Source organism: Centruroides sculpturatus, unplaced genomic scaffold, assembly GCF_000671375.1.
Source record: "Centruroides sculpturatus isolate CEXI.00-Female unplaced genomic scaffold, Cexi_2.0 scaffold952, whole genome shotgun sequence".
Lineage (NCBI taxonomy): Eukaryota > Metazoa > Arthropoda > Arachnida > Scorpiones > Buthidae > Centruroides > Centruroides sculpturatus.
The window spans coordinates 62,008-85,810 of NW_019385087.1; the positions used below are offsets into that span (position 1 = coordinate 62,008).

At 30.6% G+C, this 23,803-nt stretch overlaps 1 protein-coding gene across 3 annotated transcripts; it reads right to left on the minus strand.

Moving 5' to 3' along the window:
• Positions 1-619: 619 nt before the first annotated feature.
• On the minus strand, positions 620-23,348 carry LOC111634495 (protein toll-like). 3 transcript variants are annotated; one of them, XM_023379289.1, is made up of 3 exons: positions 23,234-23,348; positions 23,069-23,162; positions 620-3,259 (listed from the first exon to the last, which is right to left on the minus strand). In XM_023379289.1, exon 3 carries the CDS (start codon positions 3,248-3,250, stop codon positions 818-820), a length of 2,433 nt encoding a protein of 810 aa, XP_023235057.1. In that variant the 5' UTR covers positions 3,251-3,259; positions 23,069-23,162; positions 23,234-23,348; the 3' UTR covers positions 620-817. The 3 variants fall into 3 exon arrangements, with proteins under 3 accessions (XP_023235057.1, XP_023235056.1, XP_023235055.1); XM_023379288.1 differs by lacking the exons at positions 23,069-23,162; positions 23,234-23,348 and adding an exon at positions 8,559-8,655; XM_023379287.1 differs by lacking the exons at positions 23,069-23,162; positions 23,234-23,348 and adding an exon at positions 6,108-6,200.
• Between the last annotated feature and the right edge of the window lie 455 nt (positions 23,349-23,803).

A 23,803-nucleotide genomic window follows, 5' to 3' on the forward strand; every position in this document is an offset into this window, starting at 1 on the left:
TTCTATCGTTATGCTAATGAATGCGACACAAACTAGTTTGTACGGAATTACGCTTAACGGAGGTTTTGGGGACTTGACAAGAGGAAATTTTTCTCTTTTGTCCGCTTAATCCGGGTTTAAAAAAAATACTAATCAGACGCGACTGAAGGTTTTGTCCGTTAAAACCAGGTTCCACTTTTAATTCTTTTATATTAAAAGAATATAAATTGAGCAAATAACATAATATTCATTATAAGAGTTGATTTATCAACTAACTCTTTTCTTTCAGGTATACTTTTGAATTTTGAAGCATAATATCTATCTGTATTCTGACAGATCTTAAAGGATAAATTTATTTTCTCACTTGACTTTAAAATTAAGTTTTGAGCCAATTCTTTTCCTCCTTATCTTACTTTTATACATAAATTATCTAAACATGCATATATGGATACAAACATAACACAAACAAATTTACAAAAAAATAAAACTATAAACTTTAAGTGTAGATCACTGTTTATTTTTTTTTATAAGCATTACAGACATACACATGTAAAATCATTACAGTCAAACATATATGAACACAACACAAATGTGATGTTTGCATCTAGATAACAGAGAATTAAAAGCAACCGCGTAGAAGTCCTGTATATAATACATGATACATATATACATGTATTAATTTATTTATTATACAACATATATACTGTATATATATGTTTAATAAATTAAAATCTACTACATACTTTTAACCCGTACTGATTTCATTATATACAACTCTTACTGGTATCAAATGGTTTATCTTCAATTTGCCTTTATTGTATGACAAAAGAAAATAAAATTAAAATGAAAATAAAAGGCAAGCTATTACAGTATTCCTATTTTTATAAAAAAGAATCAATATGATAAATATTAACAATGTTATTACTGTTGTAATGACAATTAAAATGGTCAACTGATTTTTATTCTGCCAGTTATCCGATGGACAAATAATGTCATTTGGTACTCTGATCAAGTTCATTGTCCCATTTTTATCTCTTTTATTTTTACAATAAACTTTATTAATATCATTGATTTTATTATAATTTTTATTAAGCCATGTTTTCAAATGGATAGTTTTGCAATCACATTGCCATGGATTGTTTCCTAAAGAAATTTCAAATTCAGGTTGATTTTCTACATAATCCATAAAATTATATGGCAAAACTCTCAACGAGTTATGGTCCAGAGACAATTTTTTTAAGTTACTCAAATAATTCCAATCTTCGAAAACATTTATATTATTGTTATTTAAACGGACTTCTGTGACATTTTGCCAAATTGTCTTTCTTAAATCATTCAAACTAGTAAGATTGTTGCCGGATAGATCAAGTATTGTAGCATTCAAGGGTGCAATGTCTGGAAACCTTTTTAATCTTTGATTGCTGCAGTTTACCGATATTTTACCATCTTCAGTTATCGTACAATTACAATATGAAGGACAATTTTCGGTTATTCTACATTTAAATTCATCGAAATCAAGTTTAAATAGTTTCTTCCCGTATAATTCTTTCGGCTGCGAGCAGGCGAGATCGTCAAAATCTGCAAATTCGTCTAAAATCAGTTCTTTGGAAGAAGTTTTCACATCGTTAATAAATGACACAAAACGATAAATATGGCAGTCACAAGAAATTGGATTCGGAAAAAAGAACCATTTTGGAGGTGAAAAAACAATTTTTTGAACATTATAATCGTTACGAATCGCAATTAATTCGGAAATATTAATGTAAGAAATGTTATTCCATCCCAATTTTATTATTGTTCTTTGGGAAATTACAAGTGGAATGGTCAAAGATTTAATATTATTGTATTGAAGATTTATCTCTTCCAAATTAACATTCCAATTAAAATTTGGAAATTCTGTTAATTGATTTTTACAAATATTAATTTTTCTTAAATTACGAATACCTAATTCGTGTATTTTAGTTAATTTATTATTACTTATATCGAATACTTCTAATTCTACCATATTTTTAAATATGTCTGGTTCCAAATATGTAATATTATTATAAGATAAATTGATGACCTTCAAATTTATAAGATCCCAGAATATATTTCTTGGAAGATATTGAAGATTATTCTTAGAAATTCCTAATGCTTCTAATCTATATTGCTTCTTGAAAATTTCAGATGGAAGAGTTGTTAGGCGATTATAATTCATGTATAATTTCCTCAGATTTGAATTATTTTGAAAGAGGCCATTTGATAAAGAATAAATCCTATTATTATTGATTTTAATGATCTTCAATTCGTTAGCGTGCGAAAAGAAATTGTCAGGTATAGAACTAATGTTACAGTTATCCATGGCGATATTTTCTAATTTTTGTGAAGTAAATAAAAAAGTTTCGGGCAATACATCTAATTCATAATTTCTACCAAAGTCTAATACTTTCAATTTTAAAGTAGATCTAAATAAATTTTCTGGAAGATATTTTAATTTATTACTTCTTAAATTTATCTGTTCAACGTTAAGAAGATAATCAAATATTGAATCTGGAAGTTTTTCTAGATAATTGCTTGATATGTCGAGTATTTTTAACGATGAAAGATCTTTAAAAATATCTTTGGATAAGTTTTTTAATTGAATTTTATATATGTGAAGAACTTTTAAATTGTAAAGTCTAAAAAAGACTTTCTCGGGAAGGATTTCGATTGGATTTCCACCTAATTCTAAATGTGTGAGATTTGAAAGATAACTGAATGATTCGTCATCCAATTTTTGTATACGATTATCATTAAGTCGGAGGACTTGTAATTGTTTTACATGTCGGAAGAGATCTTTGGAAATGAAAGGAATATAATTACGTTGGAGAATAAGAGTCAGCAAATCGTTCAATCTTTCAAAACTTTCAGATTTTATGCTATTATTGTTACTGATAAACTTTAAGGAATTCACTGTGTATCCTTCCAATACTTCACTGAATGATATATTAGGCGGTGGGCAATGAGTGAATTCGAAACTGACGATTTCGGTAGTATTCATATTTTTAAAAAGTGCAGGAACGTAAGGAGATTCTGGAGTTAAGCATTCTAATTTCATTCCATAATTAATGGTATATTCTACTATGTATGATCTAAAATCAGGGCAACTAATACGCACTTCTTCTTCTGGTTCCAGAAGAGTCGCTTCGTAACATCTACAGTTGACAGGATTGATAGAAGAACAAAGTATAGTAGAATGAGTCTTTCTTATTATTAAAAACAGCATTAGAAACGATACTGATGAAGCTTTCATCTTCCAATCCTGTAAATAAATAATATAAAATTATATTACTTTATATATCTATAAAAATTAAAGAATGAAAGCAGCGGAGTAATTTGGAGCCCCTTAAGAAAAGTCTACTCTTTAAAATATTTGCTAGTATATACAGTTAAACTTCCATGTAACGTCCTCCACCCTCGAAAATGCCAATGAATACCTACTCGTACACTTCCCATAAATATTAAAGACCCTTTACTATTTCTTTATATAATCTATATTGTATGACTCGCAAGGTTGGAATTACAGAGAAACTAGAGGAATATTAAAATAGGTTCAAGATACAAAAAGTTTGATTGTCTCATCTTAGTTACAAATATAGCTTACACTTGGATCATTTATAGCACCGAATCTGCTTTAAATACTTTATTTTCTATTGCGGTAAAGTCACGATCCAATGGTAGGTGTGTGTGACCGCTAAATATCTACGTTCGCATGTCTCCCAAATGTCACTTTTAGGTATTTTAAATTCAATGCTATATTTTATGTAAAATATTCTTCTGTGCCGGATCTTTTTTCCTTGTCTTGATACCATGATACATAGAAAACCTCTGTACAATCTCTGTACAAAGATGAAGTTGAAAGTTCGTATAATGGCTGGTATATTTTAGCATCGTGTGATCAAGAACTGATTGCAGTCTTTCGGGGATAATTTGCTTTTGTGATTATTATGTCGCCCACATTGGTCTGACTTAGGTGTGCCAGTTGTCTTTTGAAATTTGCTTACAAATACTTTCTTTTTTGAGTTATGACCAACAGAATTTTTGTACCAACAGAATTTATGTACCAACAGAATTTTTGTCAGTTCATGAATTTCATGAACTGACAAAAATTCTGTTTTACAAACTTTTGTACAGTTACCGTCAATTTTTACAAAGTACTTAAAGGATGGGTTTCTTGAAAATATTTGGCATTTAGGTTTCTTACGGCAAGAACGTATTTTAGCAAATGCTTATATTCGGCCGAACAAATAATTATTTTGTTGATTATGTGTTTTTAATTCCCTGAATGAATTAAATATTTCAACTTCTTTTCCCATACGAGAAGCTCTGCAGTTTTTTTACAGTCACAAGGCTTTCCTATGGTTTAGGGTTTTTTTAAATCCCTTTTTTTTCTGCAGGAAATGTTTGTTAACTTCCGTCGTAAAGGTTAACTTTTTTCAGGAGAATGTGTATACAGTATCTTTCTTGTAGTTTTTATTATGCTTGTCACTTTCCTGAAAATACTTATTTTTGTCGAAGAATGTAAAATAAGTTCAAGTCTATTTTTTGGGCCAACACTTAGGCACTATTATTTTTCAATGTATATTCTACTATTACGCTAGTTGTAATTAATTATTGAAGCCACGTAGCTTATTTTTCTATGCTCTACTCTAGATGTTTATATTTTGATCGCTTACTTCGTCAAGATCACTGTTGTTTTCATCAGAAACAAACCATTTTCTCTTCAGGGCGTCAGCCATCTTGCTGTCTTGTATGTTTTATTCCCTTTTGCACCCAAGTACTTCAATTATAACACAATTTTACTCTAAACAACAGAAAAAAATAATGGAAGATTCTTCTCGTAAATCTTAATCGAAGTACAGGATGATCGTAATTAAAGAGCGGGTGTTCAGAGCTCTCTGTACAAAGAACTATTGGGTAAACCTCAACCAAATTTGATATACATACTGTCTTGAGTATGCATTTTCGATTTTCAGGAAAAAAATTTATTTTACAATTGAGTCGCTGGAGCGAAATTTGAAACTGTTATCCCCTTAATGTGTATATTATGTACGTTTTCTAACAAATTTAGTGTATAAAAAGAGTTCCGAAACAGTGACATAGCATCATTTTTTGTGAATATGACGATATACAGGACCAAGAAATAGGAACAGGGGTATTCCCTTATTTGTAAGTAGAGGGGAAGCTACAGTAGGAAAATGGGATTCCGGGGACGAGAATTTTAAATTTAGTGATATTTCGTAAAATGTTTTAAAAGGAAAATGTTAGTTTGGTTTGATGAATCGGTAATTTGCAACGTACCTGTACGTAATATGCACATTAAAAGGACAGCAACAATAAATTTACCCTAAGGGCTGAATTTTGAAGTAAATTTTTTCCGAAAATTGAAACCACATACGGTATTTATACTAAATCTGGTTGATATTTGTCCAGTAGTTCTTTGTACGGAGAACTCTGAACATCTCTTTAATTGTAATCAGCAAGTATATGATGAAATACTACAAAAGCTAAAAACAGGTGTTCAAACATTTGCCAATGAGCACAGCTGAATGTGAAAGTGTTTCATAAAATGAATTTAATTCTCACACAATTACAAAATCGATTACTTGTTGAAAAATCCAGCAACGAGTTTCCCAACAACATTCAGTGGCACCATCTGTTATAATATTGCATTTTAAATTTTTTTTTTTATATTTTTAACTATTATAAAATGATAAAATGCTTAATTTTGAGGGCAAGGATGGGTTTTATAAAAAATTGTAAATGCTAATAATGAGTAATAACGAGTTGTAGTAGACCTATAGCGTATAAGGATGATGTTTTGATTGATCTACCAGTAGTACAGTATTACAGATTAAATAGTAAATATTGTCCTATAGCCTATGACTAAATCTTAGATCTAGACATTAAAAATTAATCACTAATAATATTCAAAATTGGAAGGAAATTATCAGGAAAAAAACACTAGAATGTATTACAAAAATAATGGGCTAATAATAGAATTTTAAATATTGAAAACTTTCATGTTTATGTGTTTAATATGGAAAATATAAATGGGTAATTACATTACCATTTTAGCGTTAAATATGTGAGAAATTACAAGAAATTACCTGAAAAAGATGGAGATTTCTATTATGAAAATCATTCATACAAGCCCATTGCCGTTTAAATTAATTCCAATTTCGACAAAACTAGAATTTGTTTGTTTTTTTTTTTTTTTCAAACCTTCACCTTTGCTCGCTTTATTTATAGTTTGCACTTTTATAGTACCGGCTATTCAATAACAATAGTATAATAGAATTTCCTGTTGAAATCTTCAATAAAATTTCCCGATGTTTCACGAAACACATTTAACAAATGACAGAATTTTAAAATTAATTTTGTACGCGACTTAATTAAAAATTTATGGAATTATTTAAATAATAATTTCAGTATCCTGCTAGAGAGAGTTTATTATTTTATAAAAGTATAATTCGAAACTATAATTATTTCTTTATAGTTAAAAATCCTGTCGTTGCACAATGACAGTGTGTGTGTGTTTGTGTGAAGTTCATTCAAATATAAACAGGTAAATTTTAATATATATATAGACCAGTTTGAAAAAAAAATCGTTTATTGAATTATTATTATTATTATTTATTCTGAGAAGTCGTTAAGAAACGGAAAAATGATGACGAAATAAAATTATGCGATTTATTTCCCTATTAAAAGGTTGCGCAATTATACGAAACATAAAATATATTAGCAGAAATAGCATTCATTTTTATATATTTACTTACAAAACACTTTTATTTTCTTTACGATTAGTTTAATATGTAATGACAAGTCCGTTTTGTATGTTTTAAATGCACTTATGCCGAGCCGAGTGTATAACACATTATGCAACTCGCAATACAACCTGTGACCAAATGAGATGATTCATTGCTTCTGAAATGACACGATTACATAAGGCTCTGTTATCTATGAGTTGATAATTGATTGCTAATTTTAAGCTCCAGCTATTCTCTCGTCTGTATGTTAATCGTTTTTTTTTTATTTTTGTCTAATTTTCTCATTCCTTTTCTTATTTTGTCTTGTATATACCGAGTGATCGTAATTAAAATACCCTTATTCAAAATGCTATTTAGAAAGATATTTAGCTGTTCAAATACAACCAAATATGGCTTAGTGACATTTTAGGACATGAGAAAGAGGATGCGAGATGAGAAGACAGTATCATAGATAATCATTTAGTCGATGAACACACCGTCCATCGCCATCCCAGAATAGGGACCACATTGAGCAGTAATCCTTGGATCTCTGCGTACACGAGTGCCTTGTACAAATAAAATGTTGCTTTCAGCACAATAAAATGCCTTAGTGTTGAGTTTTAGTACTAACTTTTTTACGAAAATATGTTCCGCACGTTCTGAAACGTTACCATACCACATTTAAATTGCTAAATATCTCTAACGGCGTTAAATATGATATTTTAATTACGATTAGCCGGTGCATACTGCTTTTCTTTCAAGATTTTCGCTTAATTACTTCAGTGAAAGTTTGTCTTATCGGTAGATAGATATGAAATTTATTTTTAAATATTCAATTTTTCGAATTCTAGTCGAATTTTTTCACAAAATTTAGTATAGTTAATGCCGATAAAACCGGAATTTTCACTAATTGTAGTCTTATCACTACACTCATGTTCAAAAAATAAGCATAACCATTAATTTGTCCTATACCCCAAACTATTGATCAGAACAGCCTGACGCTTAACATATTTAACAGAGCATTGTTTTATTGCATAAAAATACAATCGAAAAAACAAAAAGTTAATCTGAATCGTGTCAAACCAAAAAATAACAAGAAAAGTGTTAAGCATTGTCGTAATTTTTCACAGAAAATGGTTAATATGGAGCGTGGTTGTTTCCTGCATACGCACAGGATTCTCAGCAATTGCTCATAGTGTTTATAACGTTTATCAACCACGTCGAGAAATTCCATTATTGAACTCCTTGGAATATTATTGATAGAGGGATGCATCTCCTTAGAGCATATCGTACGGTGTACGAGACGGAGATCTTGCTGGACAATTCATGCGACAAATATCTTAAATATCAAAGAGTCATTGACGAATGTTTTCTGTCACCTTGTGCCAACAACACTCCAGGAGCTCCGAGATGCTTTTGCTCTTGACAGAATTAAATAAACAACGTTATAACCACCGAGTAATTGCTATGCAGACTACGTCCTCTCAGCAAACAACTACACGACCACTGGCATAATTTTTTTTTTTTTTAGTTGGTAGGACGCATATAGATAAAGTTAACTTAATAATATACAATTTACTACTTTCAAAAATTAAAATAAAATTTAATTTCGTGTTTTATTTGAAGCACTTTTTGAGGAATCTAATTTTGTCCGTGAGCAGTGTTTTTTTTCCTATGTATAAATCACCTAAGTTTACATATTTGTTATAATATTTTATAAATATTAACAGTTGAAACAAATATTAATTTTTTTTTTAAAGTTAAACTTGTTATCTAAGCTTAAAAAATATATAGCAACATGTAAATACTTACGTGAAACTTTCATTCAATTGCGGTACTTATACAGTAACTTAACTTATAAGTACAAAAATCACATACACTAACTCCACTTATGACTTATTTTATTGTAACCATAGAATATTCTCATTATTTGACGTAAAATATAATTATTCAAAAGTTTTTTTGGTGTTTTCAGACACCACAAAGACTTTCTGGATACAACGGGAATTCCATAGATTTTCAATGGATTTCCCACTTATTGGGAAATCCACTTTTCCTTCTGGCTTTTCGCGCTATTTATATTGTATCCTTTGAACTTCGATAAATTTAGTGTTTCTGACCGGAGGGGGGTCTATTCTACGTTCTATCGTTATGCTAATGAATGCGACACAAACTAGTTTGTACGGAATTACGCTTAACGGAGGTTTTGGGGACTTGACAAGAGGAAATTTTTCTCTTTTGTCCGCTTAATCCGGGTTTAAAAAAAATACTAATCAGACGCGACTGAAGGTTTTGTCCGTTAAAACCAGGTTCCACTTTTAATTCTTTTATATTAAAAGAATATAAATTGAGCAAATAACATAATATTCATTATAAGAGTTGATTTATCAACTAACTCTTTTCTTTCAGGTATACTTTTGAATTTTGAAGCATAATATCTATCTGTATTCTGACAGATCTTAAAGGATAAATTTATTTTCTCACTTGACTTTAAAATTAAGTTTTGAGCCAATTCTTTTCCTCCTTATCTTACTTTTATACATAAATTATCTAAACATGCATATATAGATACAAACATAACACAAACAAATTTACAAAAAAATAAAACTATAAACTTTAAGTGTAGATCACTGTTTATTTTTTTTTATAAGCATTACAGACATACACATGTAAAATCATTACAGTCAAACATATATGAACACAACACAAATGTGATGTTTGCATCTAGATAACAGAGTTCTTAAAGCATCTAAGCATGGAATATATACAAATTTAGTTTAAAAATTAATAATTAGAAGAATAGAAAATAAAGTAGTGAAAATATATCATCATTCGGAGAATAGAAAATACTGTTTAACACTAGAAACATGAAAAAACTAATTTTAAAAATAAAAATAGATTCATTGATAGAAAAAAATCAAATCTGAATGAACAATGTAAGCCCATTCAGATTTGATAATATTTTGTTTTTGCAGATAATAATTGTGTGCAGAAACATCAAATAANATCTTACTTTTATACATAAATTATCTAAACATGCATATATGGATACAAACATAACACAAACAAATTTACAAAAAATAAAACTATAAACCTTAAATGAAGATCGCTGTCTATATATTTTAGAAGCATTACAGACATACACATGTACAATTATTACAGTCAAACATACATACATATATAAACACAACACAAATACAAGTATTCACATCAAACTGAAAAATATAACTGAATATATATGGAATTAGACAAATACACAAGTGCAATTGAATCTAGATAATTCAAACTTGATTAATTCAAATCTGCTATTATTCCCCTTGAAATTTATATTTAAATTAGTGTTTAAAAATAGTTAATTACAAATGTTTTTATAGTATGAATTTGGATAATTCAAAGCTAGTGTATTTTATTTCATATTTCAAAAATATGATTCAAAAAGAGAAAATATTGTTTAGTCGGTAAATTTATAAAATTGTCACATTTCAGTTTTAGTGATGTTTGCATCTAGATAGCAGAGTTCTCTAGCTACTTTTAAACTATCTAAGCACAGAATATATAAAAATTTAGTTTAAAAATTAATAATTAGAAGAATGGAAAAGAAAGTAGTGAAAATATGATATCATTCGGAGAATAGAAAATACTGTTTACACTAGAAACATGAAAAAACTAATTTTAAAAATAAAAATAGATTCATTGATAGAAAAAAATCAAATCTGAATGAACAATGTAAGCCCATTCAGATTTGATAATATTTTGTTTTTGCAGATAATAATTGTGTGCAGAAACATCAAATAAATGATCCTTTTCATCAATTTATGTGTGTTCATCCAATAATAAAATGCTTGCATGACTGAATTTAGAATGTTATTGATGACGAAAAGTTAGTTCCAAAAACATTTCAAAGATTTTTGACTTCTTGGAAAGTCCAAAAAGACTTGGACATTGTTATGCATGTATAAAAATCAATTATTTTAAAACAAAGATTACCACAAGAAAATGAAATAATGCTAAAATATTTAAATAAAATTTACTTTATTAATCACAGAATTGAACTGATGTAATTTAATTATCTTGCAATTTTTTTTCATGTAAACAATTTTAAAATTTGCACATTGGTTTACATAAAACTCTAATCATTTTTTTTTAAAAACATTTAAACAAGACGTAACTTATGATAAAATAAAATTATGGTATAAAAATCATCCTTAGATTTTTATTATTATTATTATTATTATTTTAAAAAGAACTAAATTTATATTCTATGCATTTTATTTGCTGACAAAATATTTATATATTTATATATATATATATTTTCGAGACGTGTTAATGATAATAATAATAATAATAAGCGCANTGATGAATAATTAAATTCCAGTTTAAAAGATTATTCACTATTTTATAGTAATAAAATATATTTCTTTCTGTTTTAATATATTTTCTTTTGATTTCTCTTTATTTTATTTTATAAAAGAATGAAATGAATGGTAAATATATCAATAAATATAAAGCATAACTGATATATCTACTGACTTGTTTGAATTTTAGCCAAATTCAAACTAGATAAACCTTGTATCTGTATATCATATTTTATCATAAGTAAGGTATGCCCATATTTTATTTTTTGCATATTTAATAGTGCTTATAAACGAGGAAAAGTGATGATGATACATCCACACCATTATCAGGAATCTTAGCAACTGTAACACCTTTATTTTTTGTTTTAAATACATAAATATGTCTGAAACCAATTTTTTAATGCTAAATTTTTTTAATTAAATAAAAAAAAATGCTATCCAAAAATTTAAAATATATCTTGCAAAACCTGAAAAACTTTAAACATTATATCATGTTTTTTTTTCAATATAATGGTGTGTATATATACATATACATATATATATATACACCTGATTATATAATAAATGAAAGCAACTTAAACTATCACAATTCAAATAAAATACTGTACAGCAAATAAACTATCACTGGGCTAATTAATATACAAGTGCATATTATTTATATATTTACTATACAATTTGTCTTCATTGTTTTGTGCCATAAGAGAAATGAATATTTGGTATCCTAAATTCTTTTGCACATTTAACAATTACTTAAATTTGTACAAAAACAACTCCAGTATTTTATGCTAAATAATTTAACTCTTTCAAAAAATATTGCAAACTTACATGCATTTTTTTATTATTAAAATGCTTAACGTGTCTCAGTTATTATGTGTACATGTGCATAATACACTGATAAATATATATACATACATACCTACATACATACATAGTGTATGTACTTTATTTTTATATAGAGTGAATCAAGTAAAATCCATTATACCATAAATTATACTATTCAATGCATCGTATATACAAAAATCAGAGCCTGTATGTGCAAATTGAATCTATCCGTAAGTACTATATCTACGCAATTGTATTGTAAGCTATTTATATGTGTTTGTCAGTTACAATGCATCCAAATTTGTGTTTTTTTCATGTGGAAATATTTCTGGACATTTCCCACATGATACATTAACACATTTGAGTGGTTAATGGATATTTGAATAGATTCACTCTATATATTACATATTGTGGCGGCCGCCATGTTCAATGTGATTCAAATGAGCACTTATTTTCTAGTTAAAAAAAGAAATTTGATCTTATAAAATATAATTTTTAATTTTAATCAATGTTATCAAAGTCAAAATTTTTCTTTATCATCAAATAGTTTATGTATGTATATATATGTATATATTTTTTAAATTTATCAATAGATCTACTCACATATATTAAAGTAACATATTTATCAACAAATAATTTTTATGACAGTTGTCAAATTCCTGATGTTCTGATGGTAATTTTCATATACAAAATATGATCCTATACACGTGATACACATTTGTATATGACAATTTATGTACAGAACATGCACATGCACATTATATGTATACTTAGTGTCATATGTAATCTTTTATTACATAGAAAAGTAAAGTAAATTTGACTTTATTTAATTCTCAATTTATGTTTAAATATCACTCGAAGAAATGACCATTTTGATTGTCTAACTGGAATTCAGGCAATGATGCTTCGAGCATTATTTTAATAAAAATACAACACATATACACTGATGTTAACACATATACACTGTATGAAGAGCATGTTAACACATATACACTGTATGAAGAGCATGTTAACACATATACACTGTATGAAGAGCATGTTAACACATATACACTGATATTATATATATCAGTGTATATGTGTTAACATGCTCTTCATACAAAGTACATAATATGAAAATGCAATAAAATATCCAAATCTTGACAAATTTTCTATATAGTAATTCAAATAATTTAATAGAAAAAGAAATATGGAATGTTTCTTAACTGGCATTCATAAGAAAGATAAAGTTTTAATTTATTTCAGAAAGGTTTTCTTATTGAAAAATTATTTCAATATTAACTAAAACTAAAAAGAGTAAATAATAAATATAATTTAAAAAGGTAATTAAAATTAAAAATAAATAATAAATTTAGTTTAGAGAATAATACACACACACACACACACATATATATAAATTATTCAAATTGCAATTTGAATGGTTTATATCTTTATTAGAATTTTAGACACATTAAAAACTNTAGAAAACAACGCGGCACGGCTCTCCATCATCTGGAATCTGAAACATCACAACATAAAAGTTTTTAAAACTATATTTGTTATTTTTATACAAAGGCTGTAATGTGTCATGTGATAGAAAGAAATTAAGCACTGCTCTTGGTGCCAGCTATTTGCCAAATTTTTCAATAGATTTCAGTAGAATTACCATCTTTACACTGCTATTATAACTTTATACAGCTCGTGATCTGTGCTGCCATTTGCAAGACATTTTGTAAGTAATTGCTGACTGTTCTATAAGTAATTACAGCCAGTCTAATTTATTTCACTTTTAGGGTTTTCATTTTACTCTCCGCTGTACTTGCAAAAGTTACAAAAAGTACGGGTTTGATTGCAAACTTAAATTTATGAATTTTGGAAATTTTCTTGTACTTTGTAGTGAAATCTTAACAACGACTAGTCTACAACACTACTGATATGTCACTTGCAATACTTGATGAAGAAAAATATCAATGAGCCTGATGTAAAAGTTAGTTTAAATTAATTAATTACTATATTAACACTTTTTTCTGACACTGACACTGACACTTCTGCATATTTAATAACTTCAGTTTAATAATTTTTTTCTTTATTCTTTGTTAAAATATAGTATTAAAATAAAACCAAAAATGCAGCAATCTTTCAAAAACTGGGTGTAAATATAAAAACATTTCTAAAAATCTAAAAAATCCAACAAATAATAAAATTTAATGACTAACAAATGTTTTCAATCATATTCAAAGTCATCCTCAGATTAACATAGCGTTTCCCAAAGTAAGCTCTGTGGAGTTCTAAGGCTCTACAACTGAAATTTTAGGGTACCGCAAATCTTTTAATTCATTAACTTTAAAAATGTTTTGAATATGCTATTGTATGAATGTGTTTTATAATTATTTTTAAGCAGTTATTTATTTGAGTTGGAACATGGTAGTTGCCATTTTCTCTTATTATGTATCATTTGTACAACTGACATTTCATTGAATGATAAAAAATAAAACATTAGAGCCTTGTTCTTTCTATGCCAATTGTACGAATTTATGATAAAAAATGCTGATGAGTTTCAAAAGTCCCAAAAAACATTTTCCTTGCTTAAGGGCTCCACTTTACTGGAAATTTGGAAAACACTGAGTTAACATATTCAAAAATAGAATATAAATTAGAATGTATAAATTTAAATGGATTGAACACAATCTTATTGGTGGGGATTGCAAGCATCAAGGATGACATAACTATATAGTAAAGGTTTTTAGTAAATTTCAAAAATGGACTTCCATGCATCTGAGATAGTTTCAATATCTTTATAATTTATGGTAAATGTCCTCTTGTTGGCTCTGTAGATTTTTAACCTTTCTGGATATTTAAGGTGGATCCTATGGTCAGTTGGATGTAGATGGCAGGCTTCCAGAAGTAAGACAAATGTCTTTTTCAAAAGCAAATGTTGCAAGTGTTGTATTTGTTCAGCCATTTTTTCATTGTTGTGTTCCTTTTAAGACAGAGATTTAACAAATGAGCAGTTACCCCAATATATTCATTATTTTGGCCAAATCTGCTATCTATTACAGGAGCACCTGATTTTTAAAGATTTAGACAAGGCTGCTTTCACTTTTTGTTTGTTAAGTGGGTTCTTGTAAGCCTTTTTAGAATCCACATTTTTTATTATTGCCCCTATCTTAGAGATGTTTTTGTCCTCATATTCTCCTTTTCTGCTATTTGTTTAGATAGAATCAGTAAACATTTAGCATAGCAGGTGAGATATTCATTTGGAGAAACAGAAATATCTGTTTGAATCTGACATGTCTTTGTGAATTTCAAAACAGCAGCAAATGTCTTTGTTTCATTGGTGCACTTGAAGTGACCATATGACGAGTCTCTGGGTAAGATATATTGTTAACAGTTTTCACCTGTTGATTCTCTCTTTTTTGTTGCCATGCAGGACATTTCTGGGAGTAGGCAGGATAAGCATCTTTGCAATTCAATGCATGGGATACCTGTACACTCAGTTCTCTCACAACCTTCTCTTCCCATGTGCATACACTTTCCCTTGGCAGGATGCTTGTGAATGTCGAACCCAGTGGCGTAGCTATCGCAGAGCAGTTGGAGCAAACTGCTCTAGGAGCATGAATCACGAGGGCACCAAGTTAGTTTTCAAAACTAAAATTAATCAAAACTTATTTATAAAGCAGCATTTCACAACACCATCTTAGTTCTTTGACTACTATATCAATTGAAAAACAATAGCTTATCAACTTGATCTGGAGAAAGTGATTGACCAATACGAAAAAGCAAGAAAACAACAATTTTGAATTTTTTTATGTATTGTTATGAAATTAAACTTGAACACATTTTGTCAATACAGTTTATACCTTGTATAATATGTAGTAAATATTATTGGGTACTCTTTACTTAAAGAATCATATTATTTTATTATTATATTTGTATTTATTAAATTGAATATCTTATTGTTGAAATGCCATGAATCTCAAATACAGTACTTGTGAATCTTTGTCCCAGATGGTGGCACCGCCCTGGCGACCAACATCTCAACTAGTACCTGTATCCCCTGGAAACAAATTGACTCAGCCTGTTAACCTACCAACAGATACGTGTTATGCAGTCTGTTTAGTTATTTCCAAACCTTTGTTTGAAAGAAAGATGTCTACGTTATACGATTTGCTAAGCACGGAGGAAGAATCTATATTGTTTTTTCAAGAGAAAGGTCTTTCACCTAGTGTTCGAATATGCAAAAATGGCCATGAAATGAAGTTAAGTATGTCTAAAGGCGTTTGGAGATTCACCGTTACTAGCTGCGACCTAATGATACGTGTCCGTTCCAATAATTGGTTTAATGGATCAAGGATACCATTTTTAATGGCTGTACGATTTATTTATCATTGGACGGAGGAACTTACGTCTATTAAGTGGTGGAGTTTTATAGCATGTAAACATTTGCTATAAAACAACTATAAACTAGAATAGTTTTATGAGGGAGGTGTTTTCTACATTTGTTGAGACAACCTAACAGGCGAATAGGCGGTCCCAGGGAAATCGTGGAAATCAACGAAACTTTTTCACAAGGCGGAAAAACAACGCTGGAAGGGTTCAACAGTGGATATTCGGCGGACTATGCCGAGAAACTGGTGATAGCTTTCTCGTACCAGTTCCGAATAGAGAAGCAACCACACTGGTGACAAAAATCGTGGAGCACGTTGAACAGGGATCAACGATTTATGGCGAATCTATAGGACGGATGAATTGGAAAGAGCAGGTTACAGTCATTTTCCTGTGGATCATATAATTTTGTCCATCCAATAACGGGTGTTCACATTCAAAATATCGAAAGACTGTGGGCTCTGCAAAGTGGCGCAATAGAAAACAACGCGGCACGGCTCTCCATCATCTGGTGTCTTAACTTGCAGAGTTCATGTGTAAGAAGTCCTCGAGACAAGAAAATGCTTTTGAAATCATATTAAAAGCAATCGAGGAAATATGGCAGCAGCAAACTATATACCAGTAATATGTAATAATGTAAATGGTAAACGTAAAATTAAAATAAACGATAATTTAAACTAATTTAATTGTTTGCTAACTTTTTGTTACTTAATTAAAACTTTGCGATAATCTTAACGGCGTTGAAATAACGAAACATGAGTCGATAACACGTGTCTGTTGGTATGTTAACAGGCCGAGTCAATTTGTTTCGAGGGGATACAGGTACTAGTTGAGACGTTGGTCGCCAGGGCGGCGCCACCATCTGGGATAAAGCTTCACAAGTACAGTACTGTACCGGATTGTTATTAAGTAAGGTTTTAAATCGGAATAATTAGATATATGTTTTTAAACTAAATGTTCAAAACAAATTTCTCGAGACCTAATCCGAGGAACTAGGGGAGCACATCGATTCTACTTGCTCCAGGGTGCTGAATAAGTAGTTACGCCGCTGTCCAAACCGCTGGCATTTGAAGCAATATAGAGGATTTGGAATATACGGGCAAAGTGGACAACAGAGATATCCTGATGCAATAGAAGATGGCATTGTTGGTTTATTAAAAGTCAAAATTAGATTCTTAGTTGGTACAGGCCTTGGATTGCCATTTTCTCTATGAAAAAGTGAGTACAATAGTGATAAAACAAAGTAAAAACAGGGAAGGAAAACTCAGCAAAGTAGCAGTAAAAGTTGTTTTTAATTTCTTTTTATTCTGTTATGGCTAAACACATTTTAAAAATTTCTGTATATACTGTAATACAGTAGCCACTCGTTATATGCGGATTCCGATATATATCGCGCTTTTTTGGTCCTCCAAATTTTAAAAGCACTTGAGTCAATAAATTTTAAATTATCAATTGCCATTGAATTTCTATATGAAACGAAATACGGTATTTCATTTCTACTATTGTCCTTGAAACTACCACCTAAAATGAAACAATAAACTTGTCAAGATCTAAATACTCAAAACAAGTGGACAGATCGATTATCATTTGTTTCCTTTTGATATTAAAAGTTGAATTTTTATTACTCGGTTATATCGCGCTTTTTCTTTGTCTTCCGACAAGTGCGATATAACGAGGAGCATGGCCCATCAGTTTTCGTTCCCTGAACTCCCAGTCTTCAGGGAACGAAGGCTGGTCGAAGACACCCCCCCGTAGGCAGATCGCCCAAGTGTTGCGTTGCCATAACTAAACAAACAAACATAACGTGGGGCTACTGTATTTCTGGTAAACCGTGAATACTTAAAAATTCTCTGACTTCTGTAAATAATCAGTCATGAAAGATGACGTTCTTTTATTAAGATTATTCTGGATGTTTTCAGTTTTCTTTTTTGCTTCCTCTTACTTTTGAACTCTTAATAAGCATCGCATGTGCTGCCCATACTTCATTCGTGTTCTTGTTGTTAATAGCCCTCTCCAGTTTTTTTGTTTGCTGCTTCTAACAAAACTTGGCCTGACTCACGTATTTCACTTTATTCTACGTTTTTCTGGTTTAAACTCTGTTGCAGTGTCATAATCTTCTTGTTACGAACATCTTTCTTTTGTTGTTCTTCAAAATGTTTCTGCGCTTTCTCTTCTGCTCTTTTTTGTTTCTCTTATTCTTACACTTCTTTTCATTTCCAATTGTTCTTGACATTTTCTATGCGCTGAGGCAGCTAATTTCAGTAATAGGTACTGTACAAGGTGTGGGCTTTGGTCATGCATGATTAGTTTCTCCTCAACAATAAAAAGTGAATTAAGTATTCTTTCCGACATTGATGCTTTATCAGGAGGAAGTGCACGGCGTGAAATTGCAAATCCCCGTTCCACATCAATATTGCTATGAGAGAGGGTCAATGCTGATTTCACTAATTTGGCTATACTGGGAGGGAAATCATTAAAATAACTTTATTTAACTCAAGTTTATGAAATTATTTAAAGATAAATCGAGTAAAAAAATATTTTTGTAAACGAAAAGTTCATTCTGCTCTATATTAGCATTTTTATCAGAATATTTCGGGTCATTATTTACAATATTTTCATACTCATACTTTAATAAATCTAGAAATGGTGTATTTGGCAATAATATATCTGGAAGAAAACTTGGACCAGTATCTTTTTTCACAACTTGCAAAAGCACCAACTTTCTTAGATTCCCACATATTATCAATAGTTTGACATTACAAGTTTTGAATATGATTATCATTGCATATCTCATTTTGTAAAACATGTTTATCATTTTCTTTCTTATCAGCAATAACAGGTGCTTGTGGCAATTTAACTAGGAGTTCATTCTTTTGTTCCTTAATTTTATCGAATCTTATCATATGTCCGTAATGTATCATGTAATTAATATATTGTTTTTCTCCAAACTTTCTGAATGAAGCCCAATTCCATTATGCTCTATTGGATGAGAATTTTTAGGACTCGTATTAATTGACAAGTTGTCATTTTTTAGGTGTATATTTGTAAACGTAATGTATAATCATATATTTTTCAGTCATAACTCTTAATATAGATATGAATACTTTTATATTAATAATGAATGAGCAAAGATTAATTTTCTTTTTTAATTCTTTGTAGTAATTAAAATTATGCTAACATTAAGATACAACACTTGGGGAGGAATTTAATAAGTGTTTTTACTTAAGAGTAGAAATACTTATTAAATTATTTCATGTGTAGGCCTATATGATTTAAAAACTTGTTTCCGATTTTTTTTATTATTATTTGTTTACGACAACACGACACACTTGCTATCTGCCGAAAAGGATGCCTTCCGGGAAAACTTTGTGGATAACTGGCCTCTATTTATGTTATAATCAATCCAGAGTTTATCTTCTTACACTCGTCTAAACTGTCGCTCAGTATAATTCTCCTGGAAAAAGAATTCAATTCCACGTATCTATAGAATTTGGGAGCTCTTAAGTTAGATTCCATATATGTAACTATGCCTCGTAAATTGTATGCCTCATAAAGGCCTTGAATCCAGTGGCTTTCACGGAAATTAAAGTTTCCTGTCAATTTGACAAGACTATATGATTGTATCCTTGATTAGTTGTGATTCTCAAACTGTCACGCACATCTTATTAGGAGGCACAAGATTTTTCTACAAGTTGAAAATAATGATATTGATCATTTCTTTGCAAATAAAACTCACACGGATATTCAATATTCTATTCGCTACTTTTCATACAATATAGTATTAATGCAAGTATAACATACACGTTTAATTCGTTAACGTTTTTTACATTGCTTATCTTTGTGCTTTGTTATTGTTAGGTGATACTTTCTAATGCCATATAGAGTATTCTGCGTTATCTCCTCACAATTATTATATATACAGTACATGCCTTTTTTCAACGAAGTTTTTAAAGCCATGAATATCTTAACTCGTTTAATAGCCGTGATCTAACTTTTGCTTATTTTACGAAATCCTTGAAACGTATATTTGCAGTTATTTTATCCAGATTATTTTTCAAATTTCTTTAAAATAGTCTTGTTTTCAAACAATGGATCTCATCGAACATTATAGCTGTTTCTAAAAGAGACAAAAACTCTTTCCGTCCCATTTCTATTTTATCTTTCAAGCTGAAAATTTTCGAAATTTGTTTATACCGTAGACTATACTCAACAATTTCTTCTAAATGAATTCCAATTCAGCACTGTCACAGTGGCCTTCAGCATCATTCCACCACTACCAATCTTTTGAAAAATATATCAATAGCACTTCAGAATTTCGAAAAAAAGCAACATGTCTTCATAATAAATAAATAATATTACCCAAGCGTTCGATTTTATAATTCCCAAACTTCTCTTCTCAACTCTTAGAGAATACTTGGAAATACGGCCTGCATACGAATCCTGGCTTAATAATTACTACCTTATATATATCTGTATAATTAAACTTGTTTATTTTGAATTTCTTGATTTTTTTTCTCTTATATGGGTTCAACCTTTACTTGCAATTTCATAAGCTGACGATATTAAATTGATCATCCACTATTCTAATGCGTTTCGGATTAGTCTATTAGATACATCGTTTAACTTCCCTTGTGCAAAATACTAATCTTAAAATTAATGTCCTAAAACCTGTAATAATGAGTTATTCGCTAATTGGTAATACTCGGTTACTCACTTTCTACACATATAATAATCCTATAAAATAGACGGCCAGATGGCCGAGCAGTTAAGGTGGCAGCCTACCGATCTGGGAGATTTTTCGAGGGTGGTCCCTATGGATATGTTGGGCCCCCGTCCGTCATCACCTGGCCGTCCCATTGTGGGCTTGGCCGAATCCATAATGGGCTTGCTTAAAGAAGCTCTCTTAATGCCCACAGGGCAGAAAGAGTTACGAAAAACAAAATTCTACAAAATATGTTAATTTTTTTTGGCCTCGGAGGGATTTTCGATTCCAAACTTACATTCAATAAACATGTTGATAAAATCATTAAATCCCTAGCTATTCGTCGAGAAATTCTTTCGCGCTCTTGAGAAGCTATATATAAACTAGCAGAGGAACTCGGCGTTGCTCGGGCTTTTTATAAAAATTATATTAATTTTTATCGTTTTGTTAAATTTCCTGCCAATAGATGGCACTACGTGTAAACCAGCAAATGGAATGGAGGTAGAAATCAATTGATTTACAGAAACCCAATAGAAATTTTGGAATGCGATGTTCGACATTATCTAAATTAGCTGTATGTGGACGTAACTTCCGAGTTTCGTAGCAATTGGTCGAACGGCCTAGGCGTGTGTAGCGAATAAACATTTGAAGAAACATTCTCATTTACATATATAAATAGTTTGTGTGTAAAAAAATGTACTATTAAAAATTAAATGTCCTTGAAACATCGGAATTACTTAAAATGAGCGTCAGGTGAATCGAATCGAATCCAGCACTGCAAGCTGCAACGCACTCGAGGGCGGAGCGCATCTGACTCGACCACCAACGCTTTTCCTTTACTATTATTCAATCACTAATTTATACAAAGATATGTACAACACGTGACATGTATAGCATTTACAAAATATAATGAAGTGGACAATTTGATGGTATTTTTGCAGCATCGCTCCTTTCGACTTACATAGAATTGTGGCCGTCGGTCATCAGTGGCGGCCTTAGGGGGTGGCGAGCAGGGCAATCGCCCGGGGCCTCGCTCTTGGAGGGGCCTCGCGCAACAACCAAGTAGAAAAAAGTTGATATTTAAAACTTTTTATTTTATCCTTGGCTATTAGTTATAACAATAAAATAAATTTAATTTATAGTACAGTATATATTAATATTAATAAGTGCCTACTATTTCAATTCACATACTTTGCACAAAGGACAAGGGCCTCGCAAAGATCTGCCGCCTAGGGCCTCGCAAAGATCTGCCGCCCAGAGCCTCGCAATGGATAAGGCCGCCGCTGTCGGTCATAGTTTATATATATATTTTTTGTTAACTTTAGCTAGGCTTAGTATTTCCTTTGTTCTTTTGTCTTATCTGTTCTAGAACTTTCTCCCTTAATTCCTATTCCCTCGGGTGATATCACCGATTTTCTGAAACAATGTCATGGAGACAAAAGGAACAACAAGCCCCTAGGGAGAGAGGAAGTGGAAGAAAGGAGAAGAAACTGGGACTTCGTCGAGAGAGGACGGAGAAAGGAGTGCGGTCCTGACCGAGGAGTCGAGCAAGGAGTGAGAAAAAAACCTTGCGAAAGAAGGCCGAAGGAAGATCATACCTTGATCGCCTAGAGAGAGATCAGAGGTAAGAGACGGCCGAATTAGAGTAACGTAGGACCATTGCTAAGAAATCGAGTTTCCCCAGATTCAAGTAACAACAAGCAGGAAGACCACGAGACAACCCCAGAAAACGTAGACGTTCATAAAAGGAAAGAAATTAAGGTCTGGAGCCATTCAAAGATTCAAGACGGTGAATCATCCGAGACCACGTGGTAGAGAAAAAAATCCCGGGTATTTTCCCTTTTATTCTACTCCTATCCTTATCTATATTTTACTTCTCCTTCGTTAGTTTGTAAGTAGGTTAAGTTTTAGTTATAAGTCGCCCCCACGTGTTTTGTTTCCGTTGTCGCGTGTCGGTTGCCACCACAGAAAATTGTTAGTGTAGACGATTATCTTATGTATATCGAACCCAATAGGCTGTAAGTTGGAATTATTTTAAAGAACCTGTGTTTGAGAATAAAAATTTTTAGTATTCTTACTCGTTTTATTTGTTTCCTGTTCGCAATAATACGTTGCCCTCTAACGGAACTTCACAGAATGACGTTATTGGGTTCGATGTCCCGTGAATGATTCCTGTCCAAGACACAAACAAATTCATCATGCAATTTACATTTGTTAAAGAGATGAATGATTTAAAAAATTACCTCGATTATGAATATACATTATGGCCGAAGCCACTTGAGCACCGATCATTTTTTTACTCTGGCTTCTTCCAATGGTCCATTATTTTCTAAATAATGAGTTAAGTCCTGTCCATCCACATACTCGGAGACGAAGCAGAAACTGAAGAAGACAATTACTACTGCATAAAACCATAAAGTATTACATTTGGTTTATTAGTAATAATAAACCAAATGTAGAGTTAAAATTTACCTAATGTTTGTTTTGAAGTAACATTTAAAGAGAATGTGGGATGGCTCGATACGGTTGTCCATGCTTTTCGTTCTTTATTCAATTCGCGCCTCTATAAATAAAGTAATTTTTTAAATATATACTAGACACAAATTAAGAATACTCTGTAGACGTTTGTAATTAATGTTTATACAACATCATCAGTAAATGTGATGATTTTTAGTATCGAGAATAAACGTTTTATGTACAGTACTAATGACAGAATATGCTTATTAAATTATTTTATATTATTTGGACTTGGCTGTCAAATAATTTTCTATTATTATAAAACCAAGAATATGAAAAACAAAGCTCAAAGCACA